General features: G+C 45.1%; 1 protein-coding gene across 2 annotated transcripts in view; it reads left to right on the top strand.

Annotated features, from left to right (window-relative positions):
• The first annotated feature begins 740 nt into the window (after positions 1–740).
• The window catches only part of AFG2B (AAA ATPase AFG2B), a 270,060-nt gene continuing 246,229 nt past the window's right edge, over positions 741–24,571 (top strand). Inside the window, exons 1-2 of one of the 2 annotated variants that reach the window (XM_078684773.1) lie at positions 741–808; positions 2,535–2,663. In XM_078684773.1, coding sequence (XP_078540899.1) covers positions 2,649–2,663 — 15 coding nt within the window. In that variant the 5' untranslated portion in view covers positions 741–808; positions 2,535–2,648. Of the gene's footprint in view, positions 887–2,534; positions 2,664–24,571 lie in introns of both variants that reach the window. The other variant, XM_078684772.1, reaches the window with a different exon arrangement.

Here is a 24,571-nt window from a genome sequence, read left to right as displayed (position 1 = left end):
GCAGGTGAAAATTTGTGGCATCATTAAGTATTTTTGGTATTTAACTGAGTGTGATTGCATATGTGCAAAGAATGTTAATAAAATACTGCCTCTGAAATACATGTTTACTGTTTGATATCAAAGTTACACAAGAGTTTTGCTGTTATGATCAGCTTACAAGGGCACTAGGTAAATGTCCTTCCATTTGAGGTGCTTTGTAGCAGTTTCGAAATCTTCTCATAGTTTCTCCTTGGTCAAATGGTTGTAATTTCTAATGTTTATATATTTCCCTCAATGCTTGATTTTGCTCCCTAGAAAGTGTCACTCAGTCATTGAAAGTCCCTCATAATTACACTGAGTAATGAAAATGTCACATATAAGCAATCTGAAATCTTGGCAGCTATGAACTGTTATCTGGAGAATAAATCTCCTGTGCCAACACTTTCGTCTCTATATTTATATATGCCGCCAGACGCCTAGAACTCATCACAAATCGTTTACTTTAAACAAAATAGAAAATACTGCTCATAGCCACACTTACGTGAGCAAATGTTCAAGAGGAATTACAGCATCAAGGATTGTAAAGCTGGTTTATCTTTGCCAAAGTGGCCATTACTGGCAATTTCAGAAAGTATTTTAATACAGCCTAGTAACTCGATGATGATCATCATGCTAAGATGGCCACCGCGCTTCAAAATTGCGCTTTTGGGATCTTGTAGTCCCTTTTCTATGTCTTACTTTTTAGCAGCCCTTCCTGCCCCCTCATTGGCAGTGAGAGGGGGTTGTTTTGCGTACGGCGCTTTGCGAAGCTAGAACTCTCTCAAATCTGGTGGGTTATATTTGTATTTGAGACTTTTTCCTGGAGAGGCGAACGGCCGCTTTTCCTCAGACACTCCATTCCGGCGGGGTGAGTGCACAACAGATGTTGAAGAAGTGGGAACGAGTCTGCATTAAAACATCGACTTTCCTTTGAGTGTGGTCTTTATTTTCGTATTCTCGTTTAAAAATATATATCTGTTATTAAAGTTTGCCGTTGGTGTGGGGAAGACGAGCAGGGATCCCACTTTTCCTCCAGTGAATGTTATTTTTAAACATGTGTATTGTGTTGCCTTGCTAAAATATAAAAGCAACTGTGCTTCCGTTGCCTACCGACCCAAGAATACTTATTGTGTTGCCACACATCCCTGTTAATAGCGTGACACCATAGTATGATGCCAGGAATCCTATCTTCTTCCCACAGTCATTTCACAATAATCAGTCCAATCCCCTCTCAAAATCAAACTCCAACACCCTTTTGTCTCCCTCCCACCCTCACAATTACTCTTCGCTTGTACCTCTGCCTTGGACGCTATGCAGCCCTAGGGTAGACTTTCAGCTTGATTCACTCTATACAAATACCACATGCATATACAAAAACTTGTGAAATATGAGAATTATATTTTGATGGAGTCTAGTTCTATAGTTATTAGTGAGGAAGGCCTATTGCTACGCAAGGAAGCTGTAATGTGAAAGAATAATTTGAAGAGCTCTCCGGTGCCTTAAGACAGTGACATGTTTACATAAAAGGGCTAATACCGGAGGAGCGCGGTTTATTTCTTTGTTCAAGTTAATATAGGTTTCTTCTCTATTTCACCTAAAGCTACTTAACAACATTATTTGAAGGATTGATGAGTTCCAAAAACACTATTGACCTCACTGATCGCATAATTTGATACTTTATCGCATAACTATTGGTCCAATAGTTAAATTATATGGAACGGGATCCATATCGGAAGTAATTGTGCTGTGATTTTGGATCAAGTTGACAACATGAGATATTCTAGACAAGATTTAAATTATTGACATTTTGATTATTGTGACCCGTTTTAGCACCAATAAGTGTCAGTAACCCCAGAAGCAGTGACCAGCCTTGAATTTAAAAACACTATGTGGACTTCAAGATCATTGATAGTATATCCCCTGGCTAAATGAACTCTTAATTTAGCCCTTATTTCAAATCCACAGCTAGGATGATTCCTATTGTCTGTACCACGACCAAAAAAGCAGGATCCCATAAACTGGTGGGGTTGTCAACCGTGAAGTAATAGGCTCTTGAGAGTTGCTGGTAGCAGTCACTCATGAGCTCCAGCAGTGTACCCCAGTCTAACTCATGCACCCCTCTAGTGTATTTTATGGGTACTTGATCTTATAGTGAAGTTCTATATTTTTTAGCAGCTTGCTTGCTCACATCTTTCCATAATCCTGTCTTCTACCCACTCCCGTAGCACCCTGCTACTGGGCAATTTTTTTTTGTTTAATGGCAATCACTTTCCTTTCTCGAAAAATAACTCAATCGACCAACAGTGCATCACATGTTAAGGTCATATTACCCCTCTTCCTTGTGATAGAATTCAAGTTGCTGAAAAGTCGAATTGTCAAGGGGCCATACTGCACGTGACATGTCATAATAGAGGGCTTAGTTCTGGATATATGACATGGGTTAATGCAACTGGTGATATTAACATTACCATCGTCTCCAATTTCTAAGTGTAACTGGTGTCACTTACCATCTTTAGGAGTATGCAGTTTACTGAAGACTGGATGACTGAATTGGCATTGCATGGATTCAGACGTGTGACTTGCAGATACATGACAGCAACACGTTTGCGACACAGTGAACTTTCTAGTGGATGACTGGAGAAAAGGTGGGTAACAAAATATTACCAGTGCGACAGAGTAAAGAGAGTATTGTTTCTACAATAAGTTGGACCACAGGTGAAGTTTTGCGGTCTTTGTGGTCAAGTATGAATATCCTGAGCAGGCTCTTCATGGAGTGGGGTGGGAGTGAAAGACGTTGAACTGATTATCTGTGTATTCACTTTACTAAGCATCAGTGCTTTTAAGTTGTACCAGTAAGAGTAGCAATTCTAGAAAGTTGTAATAATAAATTAACCTGAACTTATCCTAAAGTTCTCTTAGGCAGGGCTGGGGGAATTTTGTACTGAAAGCAGAAACCTTCTACTTCCTCAATTTTCTTTTATTTGTGATGCACAGAAAAAATGTAAGCAGCCAAGGATATCCTGTAGCAATCCCTCAATGTCTGGGAGGTTGCCTGCCTGCTCGTCCATCCAGTGATGCTCAGTCTGTGACTGGATGAGCAGGTAGAGAAAGGTGTATTGTTAACAGGTTCCATAAGTTAATCATAGGGGTATAATAACTGAGCGAATTGCTATTTCAAAGTACCTACTCGGTCTCAAGTGGTGTGTGTGTTCCAAAATTATGATCTGGCCCTACCCTAAAGCAGTCAGTACATGCAGCACTGCAGTCACTTCATCTTTGGAGCAACAGGTAGGTGGCAAGTTGCTGCCTTGAAAAGTTCGGCCTAACGTGTTTGGTATGGGACTTACTGGGACATCAGTACAGGTTAGGCTCTTCTTGACCCGTGACGGGCATTTCCTGTGCCGCGGCTGATAAGCCTCAGCCTCTCTCACAATTTTGATCAGGGCTGCTAAGAGATCAGAATCAACTTAATTTCGGCAAGCAGATGGATGGGCATAGGAGGAAACAACTGTCAATGGAGGAGAAGAATTCAAGATAGACTCAACAAGGCAATATAAGATTTGAAATCAGGTCAGTCTGCTTGAGGAAGTTCATCCATCGGTAAGTGAGGTGAAGTTAGTGACTAATTATCAATTTGGTAAATGGCTCCCAAGATCAGCTAATCATTTCACTGTAATATCTATATCATAAAAAGCCATTAGCTCCGCTGCTCCTCCACAAAATAAAATACATCTGATCACTGCAGAAAAGTAAATGTGTGAAAATCTGATTTGTTTCCTATCTCCACATAACTGACCTTATGTGTGACTGCCGCTGATTCACTCTGCTTGAAAGCTCTCTGTATCTGGGGAATAAGTTAACTGGGGCACAGTGAAACTGGCGTGACTCTGTGTTTCCGAACCATGATACTCAAACCCTACTACTGCATGATGACTGAAGTAACTGGGGCTGGCATAGAATTTCAGAATGCGGAGTCTGGTGACTTAGTGTATGTGTTGCAAAGTCATCCTGTGCCCTGGGCACCCCCCAACTTTTTGCTGACTGGCCAGCAGATTGTCTGCACCAACATGTGTGCAGTGCTGAAGTCTGAGGTCAGTTTAAAAGCAGCACTGGTTGCCAGGACAGCTTTGAAACCTTAAATTGTGCCCAATCTCGACTTTGGGGGTAGGGGCCCTTAAAAATGAAAAACCTACCATGTTGTTGCATATTAGGGACCCCCCGGGTCACCCCTCGGTATCCCAGGGGTGGAGGTCAGTTATCTATAAGGTACCCCCTTATAAAATGAGTTTTTATAGGCCTGGGTAAAGTGAAAATTTACATTTCACTCCCCACATTGTATTAAAGAGCTGCTCACATTCACTTTGATGTTATAAGAACTGGGTATGGAAGATCTACAATATTTCTGCAGATTCAGAACCCCTGAAGTCTCCCCTAGTTGCACAGGGGGTGGGGGGCCTGTAGAAATTAGGGAAACGCTTATAAAATACAGTTTTATAAGCCCTGGTGCTAGAAAAGTGGCCCAAGTAATTTTCCCCATTGCAAACCCCATGGCCCATAGGTTAACATGGCAGGAAGTTATTGATTAATAAATATTGATAGGAGAGGACTAGCTGGACCATTCAAAGACTTCCCAGAATGGTAGTAGTAAATCCAACAATATGATATTGTTGAATTTCTCCTAAAGTGTATATACAAGCAGTTATAAGACTTTCTTGTTTGTAAGTCCAAATTCAGCCTTTCAGTGGTCTGCCCTGATTGGTCAGAGTTAAGCGGATTAGCCAGGCTGCTTTGAAGAGGTGATAAAGAACCCCTCTGCTGGAAGGGCAGTTTGCTGGTCTATAGGAATGCCAGGCCAGGGGGGTGGAGTTGTAAACCATCCTCTTCAAAGGCAGAGGGGAGGCCTGGGTTTCAGTTTCAATCTGACACTCTTGACCCAAAGTCAGCGCTAGGCTTAAGGAAGGTATGTGCAGATGGTAGACGGAGAGTCCATGGAAATAAGCCATTCCAGGGGGTGTGTTTAGCAAGCTCTTACCTCCTTGCTGAAAATCAGCCATTATGGATTTGGAAGAATGATGCATTCTGGGACAAACTAATGCCACACTCTACAGGATGTGGTCATAACTATGAGGAGTTGCCCTGCTCTCATTGGTCAGAAGTGACCTGGTGCTTGACCCAGAGAATTTTGAATAAGTATCTGAGAGGGGCAGAGCCCTCCAGATCTGCTTCTTGAAACTGAATGAAGCAAGAAGGCCGTGCTGAAAAGATTTTGCTGTGCTAGGAACTCTAAGGCCTGACCTCTGAAGACTGCACCAATTGAAACTGCAGCCCTGTGGATTGCCTTGCTGCAAAAGGACTCAGTGGACTCCCTGCAAGCTACAGGTTAACAGAGCTCACCTGTACAGCCCCACAAAGAATTCAAAGCCTGGAGTACCAGTGGATTTGTAAGGGTTTTGTTCAAGTGGATTGCAGAATTAAAGTTTCACACTTTCAAGGACCCTCTTGGAGATTCCAGAACCTTGGATTGTGTGTTGGATACTTTGGGACCCGCAAGCAGAACTCCAGGAAGGTGTACTAACTGGACCTCGCTTGCTGTAGAAGGCGGCCCACCACACTGGTGAGAACATTCTTCAGAACAATTTATAAAGGTGTGTCCCTGACAGAGAAAACGAAATGACTAAAAGGGGCACTGTTGGTTTCTAAGCACTAGAAAGTGACTAATCTATAAAAAATCATATCTCTGGTTCCCTACAGTGGATTTTTTTCGTTTTAGTGTCATTTAAAAGATACAAATATTACCTATTTTTATAAATTGGTGTTGGATTTTTATTTTGTGTTGTGTCTTAATTATTTACTGAAAGGTGTTTTTAAATGCTTTACATAATTTTCTTTGAAGTTAAGCCTGTCTGCTTGCAGCCACGTTACCAAGGTTGAGCATAGGAATAATTTTCTAAGACCTATGCTCGGTCCTATCATGTGTTAGTGGCCTTATTGCCAGTGGCAGACCTACATTTGCCCCTACCAATAACCCACTTTCCAATAGTATGGTTGATGATCAAAGTTAGCTCGAACCTTACGGTGAAGGGGCTCTTGTTCTATAGACCACCGGCCCACAAACGCGGTATTCGCCCTGCCTGGTTGAGGGTATTACTCATCTGGCCATAAGACATGGCAAACTTCTACTGTTGGGCGATTTGAATCTCCATCTGAATGATCCCCTGAATAGGGGGGCCGCTGACTTACGTCAGGAACTACTGTCGCTCCACCTTAGTCTGAAATCATGTGCTCCTACCCATCAGCACGGCCACTTACTCGATCCCGTGTTTGCCAATTGGGAGGATGTAGGAGTAACCACCCCCCTCCCTGTCCCCTGGTCAGACCACTTCTTGGTTCCCTTTTTGGTGAGGGTTCCAGAGCCCAGAGTCCAGGAAAAATCCGCATGTAACTACCCCGGTAGAAAACGGACAGGTTACTCGCTGGATAATTTTGACAGAGCGCTGACTTTGGGTTGGCCCCTGGGGGGCACAGATATTGGAAACGCCTGTGACAATTTAGAGAGGCATAAAACTGAAGCACTAAATAGTGCGGCCTGCTGCTTCCTAATAAGACGGCGGGCAGCGCATCTAAATCAGCACCTTGGTATAACACTGCTTTGCACCTGGCTAAAGCTGAATGTAAACGCCTGGAGTGGCGATGGAGAAAGGGATTTTTGAGCCAGGATAGATTGGAGTACCTTGAAAAACGGGATAAATTCCATGGACTCATTAGACGGGCTAAGGTCACTCACTACCAGGCTAGAATTGGGGCTGCGTTAAACTCTACAAAAGAACTTTTTAAAATCTACAAGGAGATTTCCTCCCTTGCAGCCTCCGCCGCGCCTACAGCGGGCTCGGCTGAGTCATGCAACCGGATTGCGAACTATTTCTCGGAGAAAGTGGAGAAAATGTAATCCTCTTTTCCTGGGACTGTAAAGATGGGTATGAAATTTATGGAACAGATTGGAGGAGCTGGGGTGCGTTTGAAGCTGGACAGCTTCATTATCCCCCCTCCACCCCGAGCTACTCAGTAAAATCTGTCTGAGTATTAAGTCTGGCTCGCCCATAGACCCCGCCTCACCTAAGTTGCTGGGTGAGAGTATGGCTATTCTTGAGCCCTATATAAGGCATATCTTGGAGGTCTTGTTTAGATCACACACGGTGCCGGGGAGTTGGAAAAAAGCAACTGTCCTTCGACTTCAGAAGAAGCAGAATATTAGCCCGGACAAACTTGAAAACCTGCGACCTATCTCGCTGCTGCCTTATTTGGCTAAGGTGGCAGAGAAGGTAGTAAACCAACAGCTAATGGCTCATGTCGAGGAATCCAGCCTTCTGCACCCTTCCCAATCGGGCTTCTGGGCTCTACATTCTACAGAGTGTGCACTACTCCTTGCCACAGAGGTCATTAGACAGGGGGGAGATGCTGGGCAAACTATGGCCCTGATTCTGCTGGACCTGAGCGCCGCCTTTGACACTGGCTCATTACACCTTGCTGCAGTGTCTGAACAAGGGTGGTGTCTCAGGCCCAGCCCTACAATGGTTGCAATCCTTTCGGTCAGAGCGCAGCTTTCAGGTCAGACAAGGTGCTCATTACTCCAAGGACATCAAATTGGAACAGGGTGTGCCACAAGGCTCGGCCCTGAGTCCTACCCTGTTTAACCTATATGTAACCCCTTTGGCGGAGATAGCGGAAGGTTTTGAAATCAGGGTTGTCTCATACGCCGACGACACCGAGCTGGTGATCTCCCTATCACAGGCACCGGATTTGGCAGCTTCTAACTTCAGGGCATGCATGCAGGAGCTTGCCTCCTAGATGGCTCAGAACTGCCTGAAACCTAATGGTAACAAAACCAAGGTGCTTGTGGTAGGGGGTGCTCCGTCAGTCTGGACGTCGGCTTGGTGGCCTTCGAGCCTGGGTCCCACTCCTACAACATGCACCCAGGTGAAGAACCTGGGTGTATGGTTGGACTCCAATCTTTCGTATGAAATTCATACTAGATGTGTAGTGGGGACTTGTTTTGGGGTCCTCAAAAGCCTGCGGAAAACTACGGATCTCCTCCCTATAGAGGCTAGGAAGACGCTGGTGCATGCCCTCATTACATCTCGCGTAGACTATGGTAATATACTTTATCTGGGCACCACAGCTAAATGCTTCAGTAGACTTCAGGTTTTGCAGAATGCAGCCGCACGTCTGATGCTTATGCAACCGAGGAGGGCGGCCTACAAAAGAGCTTTGGACACTTTGCTCTGGCTCCCAGTGAGGAAAAGAGTGATGTTAAGACGCTTTGCATATGCCACCATCATCCCCTTTGGCATCGCTTTGTTTGCCCTAAGTTGGCAGGGTATGCCCAGACGTGGGTCCCTTGCTCACTCTACCACTGGATTCAAGATAGCCTGGCTGATGAGGATTATGAATCTGAAACCGGTCCCAGGATGCTTGTTTCCGGTCCAGGGAAGACATGGCTTGGCAGTTTGGGCTGGACTGTTCCCATGAGGCACAGGGTCAGACTGATTTGCATATGGCCATTATTGAACTGGGGTGGTGGAGTGAGATAAAGAATGGTGATGAATTAAACCCAGATCAGTTGACTGGGGGTGAGTGTTTGATTTGCTCAAACGCTCCGTCCATCATCCCCTTTGGTATCACCGTATCATCAAGGGCACGGACCCTTCCTATTTGAGGAATCTTTTCACCTGCTATATGCCCGCAAGGTCCCTTTGATCGAATGGGACTGGCCTGCTGCTAGTACCTAAGGTTAAGAAGGCCAGGATGGGAGGCAGGTCCTTTCGGCTTCTGGCGGCTGAGAGTTGGAATAAACTTCCTCTGAGAGTCCGGATGGAAATTTCCAAGTTGAAGTTTAGGAAGGCTCTTAAAACCCATCTGTTTTCATGTTAATTCGTTGGCGGTTCTGGACATGGTTTCTCAGCGTTGCTTCCTCCACTCACTCTAGCGCGGGGACACGCCGCTATGGCGTAACCAGGCGCTTTATAAATGTATTTATTACTATTATTATTATTTTGTTTATCCGACAACCTATATCATTGATGTAAAAAGTAGGAGAAACAAGTGCATTTGACGGGACTTAGATTTCTGTAGCATTGTATCCATGTCAAGTTCAAGTTCAAGAAGCTTTATTCGAATTTAGTAAAAAAATTCATAAAAGCATACAGGGTAAAAATACAATAAAAACAGAAGTCAATTATGTTCAATACAAGGACATTATCTATACAAAGTTAACAACAATTCGTACTACTAATAAAATCATTTTTACAATTCATCATAAACAAAACCTAGCAGCTTTATTACAAGGGGGCAGGTATCTAGACCTGGGGTAAAAGTCATGCAGTTCCCATGTACTGATTGTGCCATCTCCCAAATATGACTGCCAACTTCGGAGATGTTGAATGACTCGAGGGTCCCTAAAGTTGACCAAAACCAGGTCTCCCGGTATGTCCTTGGGGATAGATCCCAACCACCCTACCCTTCTAACATTTAAGATAGTTCCATCAATGTTAGGTGGTAAGGGTCTATTCTTTGTCAACCAGAAAGACACCTTGTTTGCCAGGTCTGCTGGTCTTTCAATTTTGCTATTAGTGAGCTCGGGCCTGCCCGAGAGGATGGACACAAAGGGTGCTGCCTCCGGCGGTAGATCTATATGTTTAACCCTTCTTTGCGTGTTACAAAGAATTTGGGACTTCCCCTTTTTTAGCATGAGTGGTTTAAAATGCCTGACTCTGGGAGCAAAATGCTGGGTTAACGGGGGGTTTGATGTGACTAATGTTTTAAATATTTTGGGAGCAAGTGCGTGAGTATGTACGATATTACTTTGTACTGGGAGAATTGGGATATCGGTAGTGACTAGGGTCTCAGCTTGATTTTTCCCTTCAATACTTTTAATGATTGTTAGGTTCGCCCTGGTGTATTCCTCTATGATGCAGAGCTTTTGCCCTATAGCCTCTATTCTTTTTTCCAATGGGGAAATTAAAGCCTTGACCAGGAGTTCAATCTGGGCCAGTAGTTCGGATGAAATGGTGGTTGTGGTCGGCTCCAGGTTTGAACATACCTCAGATGTTTTAGGGTTGTTCTTAGTGCCTAACAGGAGGCCTTGATGCAATCTCTGTATTTTAGCTACTATTCCCCTCTGTTTAGGCCCTTTGCGCTTTCTGTTTGGATAAGATGCCTGAACGTTTACTGGAAGTTGTGTAATGTCTGTAGGTGTTGAGGGAGAAAGAGTACCAGAGTGGCTTGAGTTTAGTTCAAAGGTGGTTATAGATCGGGGGCTGGTATTTCGCAAAGCGCCTGCAGAAGCATTAGTTAAGTCATTCCCGTTATCAACATTGGTATACGCAGTTTTGCAGAGCAAATTTAGTTCATCCAAAAAAGAAAAGTTTTTTGTTTGTGTTTGGTCTTGTGGCTCCATTACTGAGAGGTTGTTGGATGCGGTTTCTATACAGAGACTCTTTTCTACTCTTTCTATACCGCATTCGATGGCCGATGTAGACCTAATTAAATAATTGTCCAATGTCCCTTTCTGTGCCCCCCCCGGGGGTTGTTGTTCGTGCGAGGCCCTTTGTCAGTCATATTATAGGTAACTTTGGGGGGAGAAAATGTATGACAGGGGGCTAAGCTAAAGCACACATGCACCAATAGTCTGACAACGGGGAGGTAAAAGGATAGTTCAGTTAGGGATACCAACCAAGGGAAGTATGAAGACAGTCGCTTAGATGAAATATTTAGTTATATCACCTCTTTTTTACCTTGAGCAAGCGGCAAAAAAAAAGAGAAAAAAAAAAAATCGAAGGGGGGTGGCCCGTCCCGTCCTCCTCTGGCCTCAGAGGGCCCGCCCTTTGCCCGGGCTTAGCCCGCGACGCGGGTGTTGTGACCCTTTTTGTGCGCCTCCTGGCGCGGAAATGACGTGCTGCGGCTTCCTGTGCCGCTAGGGCGTCTGGGAATTGTAGTCCGTAAAGCCCCCCCCCTCCGCACTGCGGCCGCTGGTGGCTGTGGGCTGCGGCGGCGGGAGGGAGCAAGGCAGGAGCAAGTTCGGCGGTTGCTGGCGCAAGAAGGTCCCCGGACAGAGTTCGCCCCCGCGCTGCAGGTAAGTCCCCCACTCCACGGAGGTTGTGACCCTTTTTGTGCGCCTCCTGGCGCGGAAATGACGTGCTGCGGCTTCCGGTGCCGCTATGGCGTCTGGGAATTGAAGTCCGTAAAGCCCCCCCCTCCGCACTGCGGCCGCTGGTGGCTGTGGGCTGCGGCGGCGGGAGGGAGGAAGGCAGGAGCAAGTTCGGCGGTTGCTGGCGCAAGAAGGTCCCCGGACAGAGTTCGCCCCCGCGCTGCAGGTAAGTCCCTCCATGTCAGAATTTGATAACAAAAGGATCTTTGAAGACCATCCTGCAAAAAAACCCTAAATACATTGGAAATTATACAATGACAATGTCATACTAATATAGAGAGTTATAACCAATCTAAAGGCCTCCCTTCAATGGCTACAAGGATAAATGTGGGAGATCTAATCCACCATGAGCTTCTTTATAGAACAAATTATGGTTTTTTTCTGATCTGTGGCTCTAATATAAAGAAAATATATACACAGGCCTCTTTTTATAAAATAACAAACTGCAACTCCAGTTTACATTTCAAAAACAAAACAGAAAACAAATCATTTAGGCGCAAAGACTGAGTATTATATAATGTTTGCAGATAACCAATTGACAAACTGAAAACGAGAAGCTACCCAAAAAACTGCTGTCCAAAAGTAGAAAAATCTTGGTACTTCCTATGAGAGGCACTTTTGGAACCCATAATCCATCAAACCCTTGACCAACTGCTCAGCGTTACAACTTGTCATGAACAGACTATGAAAAAAATTAAAACATCTTTATAACTGGCATATTTTGAATAATAATGAACAAACATTACCTAAACAACTGTTGTACTATAAAAGTAGTATTTGAGAAATCACCTTGCGAGAGCAGAAGTCGTCAACAGCAGTCCTGCCCAAAATACCCTACAGGCAATTTGGGGCCTGCTGCGACTCACAAGTCACCATAAGTGCAGATAGTTTAATGTAAACAACCAATTTACAGAAGGGAACAAATTCATGTAAAATATGGCCAGAGTTGTACTCTAAGGGCCTGATTATGAATGGCCTGATTATGAATGGCCTGAGTTGGAAGCAATAATGATCGCATCAAATAAACATCAGACACGGGTGTTCAGAATTAATCAGATGCAATAATCATCGCATATTCTGAGCTTTTGAGAATTGACAAGCGGATTTTGATGCTTAATGCATGTGACAGCAATCTGTGCTATTTATCCATTCCAAATAATTCACATGACATTGTTTACCCTTGTTGAACATGCAACTAATAGAGGCTAACAAAACTGATTCCAGCAGCAGGGATGACCTACTTCTTTCCCACACGATGTCAAAAGGCCTTCCTTCCCGGGACACCAAACCTATTGACTCTTCCCTGCAAGAAACCACCAGACTGGCATAAGACTGCAAATTTCTATGGTGCAGCCCCTTTCCTTCCGAATCTTTATTTCCACAATCCACCTACTACCACAAATGCCAGATACTTCTTACATTTTTGGGGGATTTCACAATAATCCCTAAGGATCCTAACACTAGGTAAATAACACGTTCAGGCAAACCAGGTATGCCAAAATGTAACTCAGTTACTCATCCTCCCACAGAGCTCTGGACCTCAGTCCTTACAAAGACCCGAGAAGACAATCCCCAGGGTCGAAACGCACTGCATAGACCAGTTTTCCCCAGGAAGATCCCTGGTACAAAGTAAAAGGAATCCTTAAGAGAATTTAAAAATGTGTGAGAAAACCCATCGATCTCATATATTCCCTTATTAAAATGCCCACCTCCAGCAGTCTCCTATACTATTCTAACACCTGGCTAAAATGAGACACTCCAATCCCCTTTGTGTTTTTTTCCTGCATCAATTTCTATATATTGTGTATCTCACACTGACTATTTTAAACTGTGCTTTGCCAAAACAATATGCTTTCACCCTGTTGTGACTCATGCATGTTTTTCAGTTCATGGTAAAGGAGTGTGGTTCACAGAAAGTGTTTTATCATGTTTAGGGCTTTGAAATATATGCTTGCATTATTGAGATAAATGGGTTTATTAAAACCGCTTTATAATAGGTCAGGAAATGCACTCTCGTTGAAAGATTGTTTTGTAGAATTCTACAAAAAGTTTGCTACTTTAATTCATGACCACTACTAACCTTTGTCTCCTTAAAAAAATAATCACTCGTGATAAACTGGAGAATGCAGCCTCCTTCCTTAAATGTTTCTGTATTAGTACCGCCAAACACAGTAACATTATTATTTTTTTTAAATTGTTTTTGTTAAATTTTGCAAAGTTCAGGTACAAATAATAGGTACGAAGTACCAACCAAGAGCCAGTTAGCATGTCGTTCATAATATACAAACTTTCATAAAAAAACAGGTCCACAAAGTTACATTCAGGGAATGATAGATCTAATAATCAACAAGTATAGGTCAGGCATTAGTATAAGCACATATGTCAGAGGTGGAGCATTAATCATCTAATTGGAGAAATTATAAATTACATGAAACGTCAGGAGGGAACAAAAAGCAAATACATTATTCACATATGTTTGTTTAATAACACGCCCGATGACAACCACACATTCCCATTTCCCATCGTTCCAGTTTATTAGGGAAACACAGAATTAAATGGCAGCTTCTGGATTGGGCACAGGGGATTCAGCTCTAGCGCGCGCCCAGTTCAGAAATGGCTCCCATATATCTCTCGGTCTTGAAGTCGGGGGCATCAGGTCCCAAAATATTCCTAGCTGGGTGTGGCCATATGTCACATCGGATAACCAGTCTTTAAACCTTGGAACCCTTTTCCTACACCAGCGAATGGCTACCTGACTCCTTGCGTATAGCAAAAGGAGCGCATGCAGTTTAAGCTGTTTGGGCGGAGTGTCTCGCACGTAGCCTAGAAGGCCCATCGCTGGGGATGGTGCATCCGTCCTGCCAACTATCTGATTTACCGCAGCAAATACCTCCTGCCAAAACACAATCAATCTCGGGCAGTCCCAGGCTATATGCAGGAAAGTAGCCTGCGCAGAACCACAGCGCCAACACCTATCATCTACCCTCAGATGGATGCGGCAGAGGCTAATCGGTGTCCGGTAGTATCTATGCAAATATTTAAAAGGATTTAGACGAAGTCGGTAATTGGGGGGAGAGTTCGGTCAGCTGCCTACAGCAGAAGTCCCATTGTTCCTCCGTCAATGGAGGGTCAAGTTCACTATTCCACTGATTCAGGGACTTAGGCTGGACTATCAGAGCAGTGTTTTGCATACTGGTATATAAGCGTGTGACTAGTTTACCTGAGGACAGTGTTTTCAGGACATTCTCTAGAGCTGGCAATATTGGGGGAGCTTTGGGAAAGCCCGCCCAGAGTGCACAACATGCAGCACACAATCTGTGATATAGAAACTGTTCTGCAAATGGCACAGCACGGTCTTCAGTTCCGGCAGGGGGAAGCCTAAATTCACCATCTGGATAGAGGTCCGCGAAAGTGTGTAACGGCATGTCCTCAATCAGGGCTTTACTCACCCCCCCCCCTTCTATGCAAGGCAGTATTGGATTACGTGCCAGTGGGATAGAGGGCGCATAGAGCACCGGGATATCAGCCCTCCTCTGTAGCACGCGCCACGCCCAGCGCAGAGTACCTGCCGTGTCTACATCCCCCTTTGGATGCTGCGACTTCTGATACAGCGCAATTCCAAGTGGCACCGGTGCCACCGCATCAGATTACACCGCCACATGAGGTTGATATGGCGTCTGGTGAACCCAAAAGTGGAGAAACTGAGCCTGCGCACATAGTGCATACAGCTGCATGTCTGGGGCGCCCAGTCCACCTTGTTGCAATGGAAGTCTCAAAAGGTCCCACGACACCCTGGCCTGCCTACCCGCCCACACCAGGGATAGCAACTGGGATCGCAAAGTGTTGTGTGGGGGGGACTGGCACATTTACAAATAGATAGAAGAATTTCGGTAGAATGACCATTTTTGTCAGCCCCACTTTCCCTACAATAGAGAGGGGCGGTTTAGACCAAATTGCAACCTTACCTTCCAGCCAAGTATAAGCCCTCCCGAAGTTCAAGTTCCAAATGTCTTGGATATTACGGCTCAGCCACACCCCCAGATACTTGACCTCACCGGCCTCCCATCGCAACGGAAACTCAGATGTCACCTCTTTGGTGCCATCAGTCAGTGGGAAAATTACCGACTTTGCCTAGTTAATGGAGATGCCCGCCAGCCCCCGACCCTGATGAATTCTCGAAGGACGGATTTAGATTGTCTTCAGGGTTTAGAATGCATAGAGTCACGTCATCTGCATACAGGGAGATCAGAAGGCTACGGGTACTGAACCCTATTCCCCTCGTGGTGTGGTGTTGTCGTATCCTGGCAGCCAGGGGCTCCATGGCAAAAGCGAAGAGTAATGGTGACAGTGGGCAACCCTGCCTCGTACCCCGCGAAATTTGGAACGAGTCTGACAATAAACCGTTAACTCTTATTCGGGCGATGGGTTTCGTATATAGTAGCTTAATTCGATTAATAAACAAAAGGCTCAATGCCATACGTGTTAGTATCAAAAATGAGTATGGCCACCCAAGCGTGTCAAACGCGTTGGTTGCGTCTAAAAAGATGGCGGCGGCTTGAACACTCGAGTGGAGATAGTGTAGCACTGAGAACAACGTACGCAGGTTGTGTGAAGGCGATCGTCCAGGGATAAACCTGGACTGGTCTGGGAGAGCAATCATCGGAAGCAGCGTCTGGAGTCGATTTGCCAGCAATTTGGCATAGATCTTTACATCGACATTTATCAAGGATAATGGCCTGTATGAGTCAACCTCCGTTTCCGCCTTGTCTGGTTTCAACAGTGTCATAATCGCCACCTCTCTCATAGACGGTGGAAGGATCTCCGCCTCTAGTGGTTCTTCATATACTGCAAGCAGTCTGGGAGCTAGTTCTTCAGCATATGCTTTGTAAAAGGCAGTCGTCAAGCCGTCTGGACCCGGGGCTTTATTGAGTGGCAAGCTCTTTATTACCTGTGTGACATCCTCCACCGTGATGGGGAGGACCATATAGACTCTATGTGTATTGTTAAACCACACCCGGGCAATAGAATCTAAAAATTCTTGCATGCTTTCCGGGTTTGATATCTGGGTGGCCTTGTATAAGGAAGAGTAGAATGTATAAAATTTGTTGAGAACCTCCGACTGGCCCCTAATAGTGTCCCCACTAGTGCCGTTTATTTCGTGCACAAAGGCAGCATTTTTGGGTTGACAAATCATACCCGCTAACGTGCGGCCCGATCTGTCACCTTCTCCGTATCGCCTCGGCATATTTGCCCAAAAATGTAACTTCCCGTTTCGACTCTTCCTCGAGTTCTAAAAGTTTCGACTTCAGAAGCCCAGCTGTGGTGGGGTTTGTCTGAGAGTAAAATTGTCCTTCTAGCTCCCTTATCCGCACCTCTTATTCTGCTAACGTTCCCCTGATGGCTTTTAGTACACCTGCCAGTCTTGCTATACATTGCCCTCTAATCACAACTTTAAATGCCTCCCATAGCGAGGCGACGGTGTCAACCGATCCAGAATTTAGGGCAAAATATTCGATGACATCAGGTCTGATCTCCTCTTTGAAGGCCTCATCTAGTAATGCGTGGGGGGTAAACGCCAGGTAAAAGCGTGCGGGGGTACGTTTGGTAAGGAGCGTGCCACATGGGACACCGCCAGCTTCTAGATAGCAACATTCCGTGACATTAACCAAAAGTCTAAACGGGACCAGGCCGCATGCTGACTAGAGATACAGGTCTCCTCCCTGAGCCCGGGATGATGGACCCTCCAAATATCTAATAAGTCGCCATCAGATATGATGTCTTGTAAGACCGTGCTAGCTTGAGGGTGCAGGGAACGAGCTGTTCCGTGTCTGTCAGAAGCGTCATTTAGTATGGCATTGAAGTCACCGCCCCATATTATTGTGCGACAGCCTTGCGCCCTAATCCTAGACCAGATGTCGGAAAAAAAAGTCGGGGGAGTCAAATATTTGGGCCATACACAGCTGCCAGTATCACAGCTCTGCGGCCCAGCTGCCCATTCAAAATCACACATTTCCCCTCAGGATAAACATATGCATTGTTTCCTCGCCAATCTACTCCTTTTCTAATGAGTATTGCCACACCTCGCGCATAGTTGGAATAGATAGCTGAGTGTGGTTCTCTCCATCTGCCGTGGCGTAGCCGCTGCGACTGTTTCACATTGAGGTGCGTCTCCTGCATAAAGCAGATGTCAATGTTATGTCTCGTGCGATAGGCGTGTACCTGCCTAGCCTTCCTACCATCGTTCAGACCCCTAACGTTCCACATGAGGATATTCAGTGTGTTAGTGCGTGTTCCCATGAGAAACGCCCACATCCAACTCTCATACATGACCCAAGCGTACAATAGAGATTCCAGTGTAACATTTCAACGACAGCTTTATACTAGCATAAAACTAAACAATGAAACCACAAATTCCACCATCCACCCACTCCAACCCCCCAATCAGGTTGTAGTTTACCAGTCCCAATTCCACAGAATATAGGGAAACTTCCCAGGAGGGCGAGGTTAAGCCGGCGTACTCCCCTGCTTTCACAGGGTGGCCGGGAGTAATGCGGGTAGGCTAGTCGCAGCATCTGGTAATAGTGAAGGGTCACCTACAGTTAACGCCCATGGTTTCCCAGGACCCAACCCACCACAGCATGCAGCTCTAACGTGTTTGAAACATAAAGTAACACATCATTTCGCAAAATACTTCAACATAGCGATAAGGCAATTTTGCAGCATATTAATCATTGTCACTCATCCGGTTATTGGAGTGTCCTTCCACAACCATGGTCTCTTTAGACTTTTTACCACCAATATGCTTAGCAAATTTTAGCGCAGATTTAGCATCTGTAAATTAGTGTGCAGTGCCATCATGTGAGACCTTTAGTTTAGCCGGGTAGAGCAAGGAGTAAGGGATCTGTGACTGCAGGAGAATACGCTTAGCTGGGAGGAATTCTCTTCGCGCCACCTGCACCGCCGGGGTGAAATCTGGGTAGAAGGATATGTTATTTCCTTTATGATTGATCTGCCCCTTTTCTCTCGGCGAGCGCAGGATAAGGTTTCTGTCTTGGTAGTTTAGCAGTTTGGCCAGTATCGGTCGTGGTGTTCCGCCTACAGGAGGTTTCGGGCCTAGAGACCTGTGAGCCCTTTCAATCTCGAACACTGGGGATAAATGCGGGTCAAAGAGCTCATGTAGGAGGTCTGATACAAATACTTCCATTTTTGAAATAGCTGTAGTCTCCGGAATACCAGTAATGCGGAGGTTATTCCTTCTGGATCTCGCCTCCAATTCATCGTTTTTGGCGCTGATGATGCCCAATAACTTATCCATATGCAAAAGTTGTTCCTTTGTTTCAGTTTGAAACTCATGGAATTCAGTGTGCCTGTTTTCCAAGCTGTCTAATCTGGTTTCATGCGTGGCCACCTGGTGTTTCACGGATTCCAGCTGCGTAGTCAACGTGTCCAGTTTTGTATCTATGTTATGTAGACTTGCGCGCTTTTCTAACATTAATGTCCACAAATCCTCCCCATCGTCTTCTGACTGCGAGCCTTGAGACGGACCTCCCTATGCCTCAGGGTCAGTGTTCTCAAAAGTTATCTTGGGCTGTTTTGCATCGGGCTTACCCATGGTGCCGCAGAACAGCAAAGTGCACCACACTGACACCACTCCGCTGCAGCACTGTCCACCACGAGTTAGAATGTACGTTCGCAGCGCACCCACAACTTCAATGACCAGTGCGACACCTCTTCAGTTGCGTAATCGGCGTTTCCGGGCCCCCTTTCTATCACCAATCAATTCTAGTATCAAGGGCGAAGTATGTCTTATTTCTCTGTCTGCATGGGCGACAGCACCAGTGCTATGCCTCCTCAGTTGTGTGGGCTCTGGTGTAAATCACAAGGCAATAATTCGATGTCTGTCCGCCCAGCTCAGGTATAACAGTTTCAACAATCAGGGATGCTCAGGTATGAGGCAGGTAATCCTCTTACCCCGCTTCTTAGTAATATTGGACACTACCGTCAGCGCCCTCTGACGCGAATCTGTCTCCTCCTTCTCTAGTTGAGCGCATGGAGACCCCCGGAAACGTATTTTCAATGTAGACAATTGTAGCACAGTATGCAAGAATCAATGAGAAATGGCACAAATGCACTCCAGATCAGCTGCGCTTGACTAGCGTAGTATAGGGTTCATTGGTATTGCCAGCCACCTAAGAATCACTATGCAGCAAATGCAATGCTCCGTGGTCACAAAATGCCTGCCATCGTTCCACTGCATATACCAATGCGACCTCCCCCCAGACAGCCGATGTTATCAAGTGGGTCACCGCAACGTTGAGGGGAATGCACCAGCCATCGCAGGTACCTCCCGCAGCGACACCATTCACCGCCACAGCTCCGTGTTCCGGTGCAGTCGATGCACCCAATCTCGGGCTAATATGCAGCACGCTCCGTACCTCTCTCCTGCACAGCTGTAACGGTCTCGCAGCAGCACCACTCACGCCAGCCACCTCCTCCACCAGCGGCGTGCCTCCGACACTGGCTTACCGCGTAGTTTAAAACTTCCCGGCACCCTAGGTATGGTACTCAATGTAATTCAGAGCGCAGTCGGACGCCTGCCTTCCCCCTCTCAGGGCGCCGCCATATCAGGATGAATAGATTGCAGTAAAATGGCGCCGGGCTCACTCCGTACCTCTCTGCCCTGCTGCGCCCCGGCACCGCTCAAATCCCTCATGGCACCTCAGTCACGCTCACAGCGGTTGGAATCTCCACGCAGGACACTTCCTCTTCTATTCCCCAGCGCCGTCGTCCGCCGATCCGATTTTCTCCAGCACGGTGGGCCCCCACAGCCTCGGGCTCGATTGTAGAGATAGCCCGGCGTTTGCCCGGTCTCTGTCTCTGCATTACAGCCGCTCTGCCTCTCAGCCGATCATAACTTCAGCATATCCGCATCGGATCCCACGAAAATAATATCACCGTGGGCCCTGGCGTTTCCCCAGTCTAGGGTGACTTATTGGCGCCACAACATCCTCGCCATCTGTAGGATTAATTCAGGACTTCGTCCAGGCCGGCGGAACTCGCTTAGGAAGCGGCCATTACGCAGCTCTGCCAGCCACGCCCCCAAACACAGTAACACTATTGAGGCACTTTAAACAACACATGGCTGGCATTTTTCTTTTGGCAACCCTTCTTTATATTCCTTTTCATGAAATGCATTCTCTAAGCTTTAAGAAGTTGAATCTTAGTGTCACTCATCCTGCTGAGCCCAATCAGAAATGCATCAGAAAGGGCTCTCTGTGCTGAAAGGTCATCCACGTCTGCAACGACATCATGCATGTTGCAACACTCAAGGAGCACATCTCCCATCTGAGGGTTGTCTTGCAGTGACTCCAAGACTGTGGTCTTGTGCTGAAAACAGAAAGATGTGTGACTTTTGTAAACCCATCACAGGCTTTTATTGGTTACAGTTTCTCAGCAGGTGGTTTAGCCCTAAGCACATCTAAGGAACAAGACAACAAATCCACTCGTCCACTGTGTTGAAATTCACCTACTGCAGCTGGGTTATTTGATTCCTTATCACCCAACCGCTTGAAGGTCTTAAATCTACTTCAGCCAGGGAGCATAATCTGGATTTTCGGGCAACAAAGAGTACCTTGTCAGAGCAGAGGAAATCCTCTTTTGTCTTCAATAATAGTGAAGTATCTTTAGATGCCAGCTCTACAGATCGACTGCTGCCCTGTTTTTAATTCTTGGTAAATATTCTTCTTCAAAGGTGAATTCTTGTAAATTAATAACCAACCCAAAATACAGCTAGAAATAGAATCAAGCCACTTTTTCCCAAATATTTCCTTGAGAGGCTTATGGTCTGTTCTTATCTTAAAAACTCTGTCCCATATAAAACCCTTAAATTTTGCACAGCCTAGAATATCGATATCTTTTTCAATGATGAAATAATGTACCTATGGCCTTTTCAAGGGTCAAGAGGCAAACGCTGTCTTTCTCTCTACTTTTGGTAATTCTTGTGATAGTACAGCACCAAGTCCCTTAGGGCTGGCCTCACTGTTCCCAGGATCAAACTTTCCAAATTTGGGAGCATCGCTCAAGCTGTTCTTTATATCCTGGAACTCTTCTTCGAGTGCTCTGTCAGATTCAAATGCTACTCTTATTTCTCATCTTGAAGGTCCTACTCACAAGATTCTTGATAAATGTGCTTTATAATTCGATCATTCCAAAACAACAAGGACCGCAGTTCCTCTTTAATTTTAGGGGCACCCATCTTTAAGATAGAATTCACAGGTTTTCCTTCGGTTCTGTTCCGTTTGATCTGATTTGGTGGACTAAATATGTGATCTTTTGATAGTCAAATGTACATTTGCTAAATTTTAACAGTAACCCATACTCTCTGAATTTCTCTAGCACTAATTTGACTCTTTTATCATGCTCCAATTTTGTGTTACACCATTACGTCATTCTGATAGTAGAAAATACCTGGTATGTATCCCAACATAGCAGTCATGGCCTTTTGGAATACCGATACCAGTGATACCAAACGACATACATTTGAACCTACGTGCTATCATTTGTGTAATAAAGACAGTGAAATCCACTTCTCTGTTTAGAGCTCGCAAGTCAACATACAATTCTTTTATTGTCTGGTTTTCATGCAACGACTATCTGCAGGCCATTCCGTGGCTTCCACCTGTTCTATAAAATCTAGACTACACTTCTTTAAAAAAATTTATTTCAGTGCAACACGTATGGCTACTGGCCTTTGAAGCTACCAAAACTGCCTCTTCCTTTAACTTTGTGTGTACGTACGTATGTTTTACGGCACCCAAGTTTCTCAACGAAAACCTCTGGGAATTCATTGACAAAATCTGAGCAATTTTGTACGAATTGTATCAGGATTTGGGAACATGCATTGGGATCCAGATTTTTTTTTTTTATAAAGAATTTTTATTGTTTCTAAAGCTCCAAACCACTGCCATTCAATTATCTCTTGTATGACCATTACGCAGATGGCCCATCAACCCTGGTGCATATCATGCGATATCAATTAACAACAGCTTCCACCTACTAGTCCAACCTCCCTCCCCCTCTACCCGCACCCCTCCGGTCAGTGTGCCCTAGCCTACCCATCCCAATCCATGTCTACTAAACTGTCCCATCCCCAACCTATTCATCAGGAACAAGGACAAAAAGGAAAAGAGAAACAGGAAGTTCTGTTGACTAAGTGTACGTTTCTGGTGTCTCCGCACTAGCCTACTATTACTACTAACCTAGAATGTGCAAGATTTCCCCCTCCCGTGATGCTATCAGGAACTCCATCCCTCTCCTCCTCATTATTCTTCCATTCTCGCTCCCTCATCTTGATCTGGCTCAGCATCCTCCTCGTCCTACTCCTCCTCCCTGGTAGAAACTTGGAGTTCTGCCACCAAAGCCCCCCATGCCCTTGCTGCCTCCAATGCCTTGTAGTTAGCAGTACGCCTAGCTAGTTGTAGGCGAAGTGTCCCTTCGCTACCTGCCCAATCTAGAAAGCTTGCTCCCCACCTCTGAAAATTAGGTCCCGTTCTCGATTTCCAGTGCATGGTAAGCTCCCTCTTCGCCATTATCAACCCCAAATCATAAAACTTGCTGGTGACTTTAGTGTTGGGAGTGTGCGGGAACCAAAGCAAGAGACAAGTCCCCATCTCCGCCTCCATCGTACGCCCCGTCGCCTGGTTCAAGCACGCTACCACCTCTTCCCAGTAGGATCCCAGCCCCATGCAAGACCAGAACATATGACTAAAATCAGCTCCATAAGCGTTACACCGGGGACACAGTGACTGCGATCCCACGAAATACTGTAGGATTTTAACCATGCAGAAGTACTTTTTAACAGCCCAGTCTAGGATATTGTCTCCTTTTACTGACACACATCTTTGACTCTGCCAATGTAGCCTGAACTTTATTAGGTTGACCTCCATAACCTCCTGGCTGTATATCCACGTCATGGAGATTGACTTTGTTTTTGAAACCTAAAGCAAACACTTCTTCTGATATTATTTTCAACGTTGAACTTGAGTCGAACTTCGCTTCTGCCTACCACCATCTATTTTATCACATCCTTATGATTTTCTGCATGTGTGTTGTTCATTTGTAAGACAATCTTGTCACATATCTCTTTGAAATGTTTACTGTTATTTTTCTTAAATATCTTCTGACTTCTACAACCTAACATATAATGTCCCTCTTTCCCAAACGTATTGCACATAACCTTCTAGGCAGGCCTATCATTTAAATTGGCCTTGTGCTCTGTCATTCCACACATGCAGCACTGCCCCTTGAAGGTATATTCGCCAGTCTTGAGGTTTTCCCTCTTTCTCTTTTCAACCACATTTACCTCTTCTTTGTCTACAACTGCTTTATTCACCATTTCTCTTTTTATCTCTTTAATGCACACTAGCATCTGTTCTACTTGTTTCGTAACTAAAAAACGTAATTCAAAGGCAAATTGACCATCATCCACAATTATTTTCTTATTCTAGCAATATTACAGGTTAGCGAGAATTGGTTTTGTTTGCTCGCTTCAATTGCTGCTCTAAATTTACATGTAGCAGCCAACTTTCTTAGCAATGAGACACAATCTTCTATTGTTCCACCTCCCTTTTGTGCTCTTCTGCCAAAGGGATACATTTGCAATATTGTGCTTATACGTGGAAGGAAATGATTACCCAGTTTTTTTAATGAAAATTTCACATGCATTTAACCTCTTTGATCCTTCCCCACCTAACCCAGGTAAGCTTTCCCAGAGTTCCTGCCCTTACACCCTCAAACAGTTTAGTAAGAGAGCTAATTACTTTTAGATTCCTAGATTTAGTCCACACACCACTACAGTTATTAAACACCTTTTTCCATTTGCTCCATACCATTGGAGGGTCACCTAGATTAACCATAAAGAATGGTTGAGGGTTTATATTCTGCATTGTGTTTTCCTCTTCTGAACTGTAAATGTAAAATATACCAGAAGGAGTTTTCCTTTTTTACATCAGAGCCAGGTAGCAAACTCCCTGGTAATGTAAAAAAGTGCATGGAACATACTCCATTCCTCCGAGGAGCTGCTTGCAGGAATTTTGAAAGTTGCACTTCGAAAGTAATAGAAAAAAATTAATTTGTCTCTGAACAATTATCAAATAGTATGAATATGTTCAACACTAATGTGCATAGGCTTAAGGTGTTGATCAGCCATCCACAAAATGAATAAGTACTTAAAGACAGGTAACTTTTTCTCCAAACGGCAAATCCCATCCTCGTCACCATTGTGACAGTTGAGGGAATTCATCACAGGAGGCCGTGTGCAAATATCTTCATTGTTTATTCTGGACACCCAAG

Source organism: Lissotriton helveticus, chromosome 3_2 (genome assembly GCF_964261635.1).
Source record: "Lissotriton helveticus chromosome 3_2, aLisHel1.1, whole genome shotgun sequence".
In the NCBI taxonomy this organism is placed as follows: Eukaryota; Metazoa; Chordata; class Amphibia; order Caudata; family Salamandridae; genus Lissotriton; species Lissotriton helveticus.
Note: the sequence above shows the minus strand (reverse complement) of the source record. Positions and strands in the feature narration are given on the sequence as shown.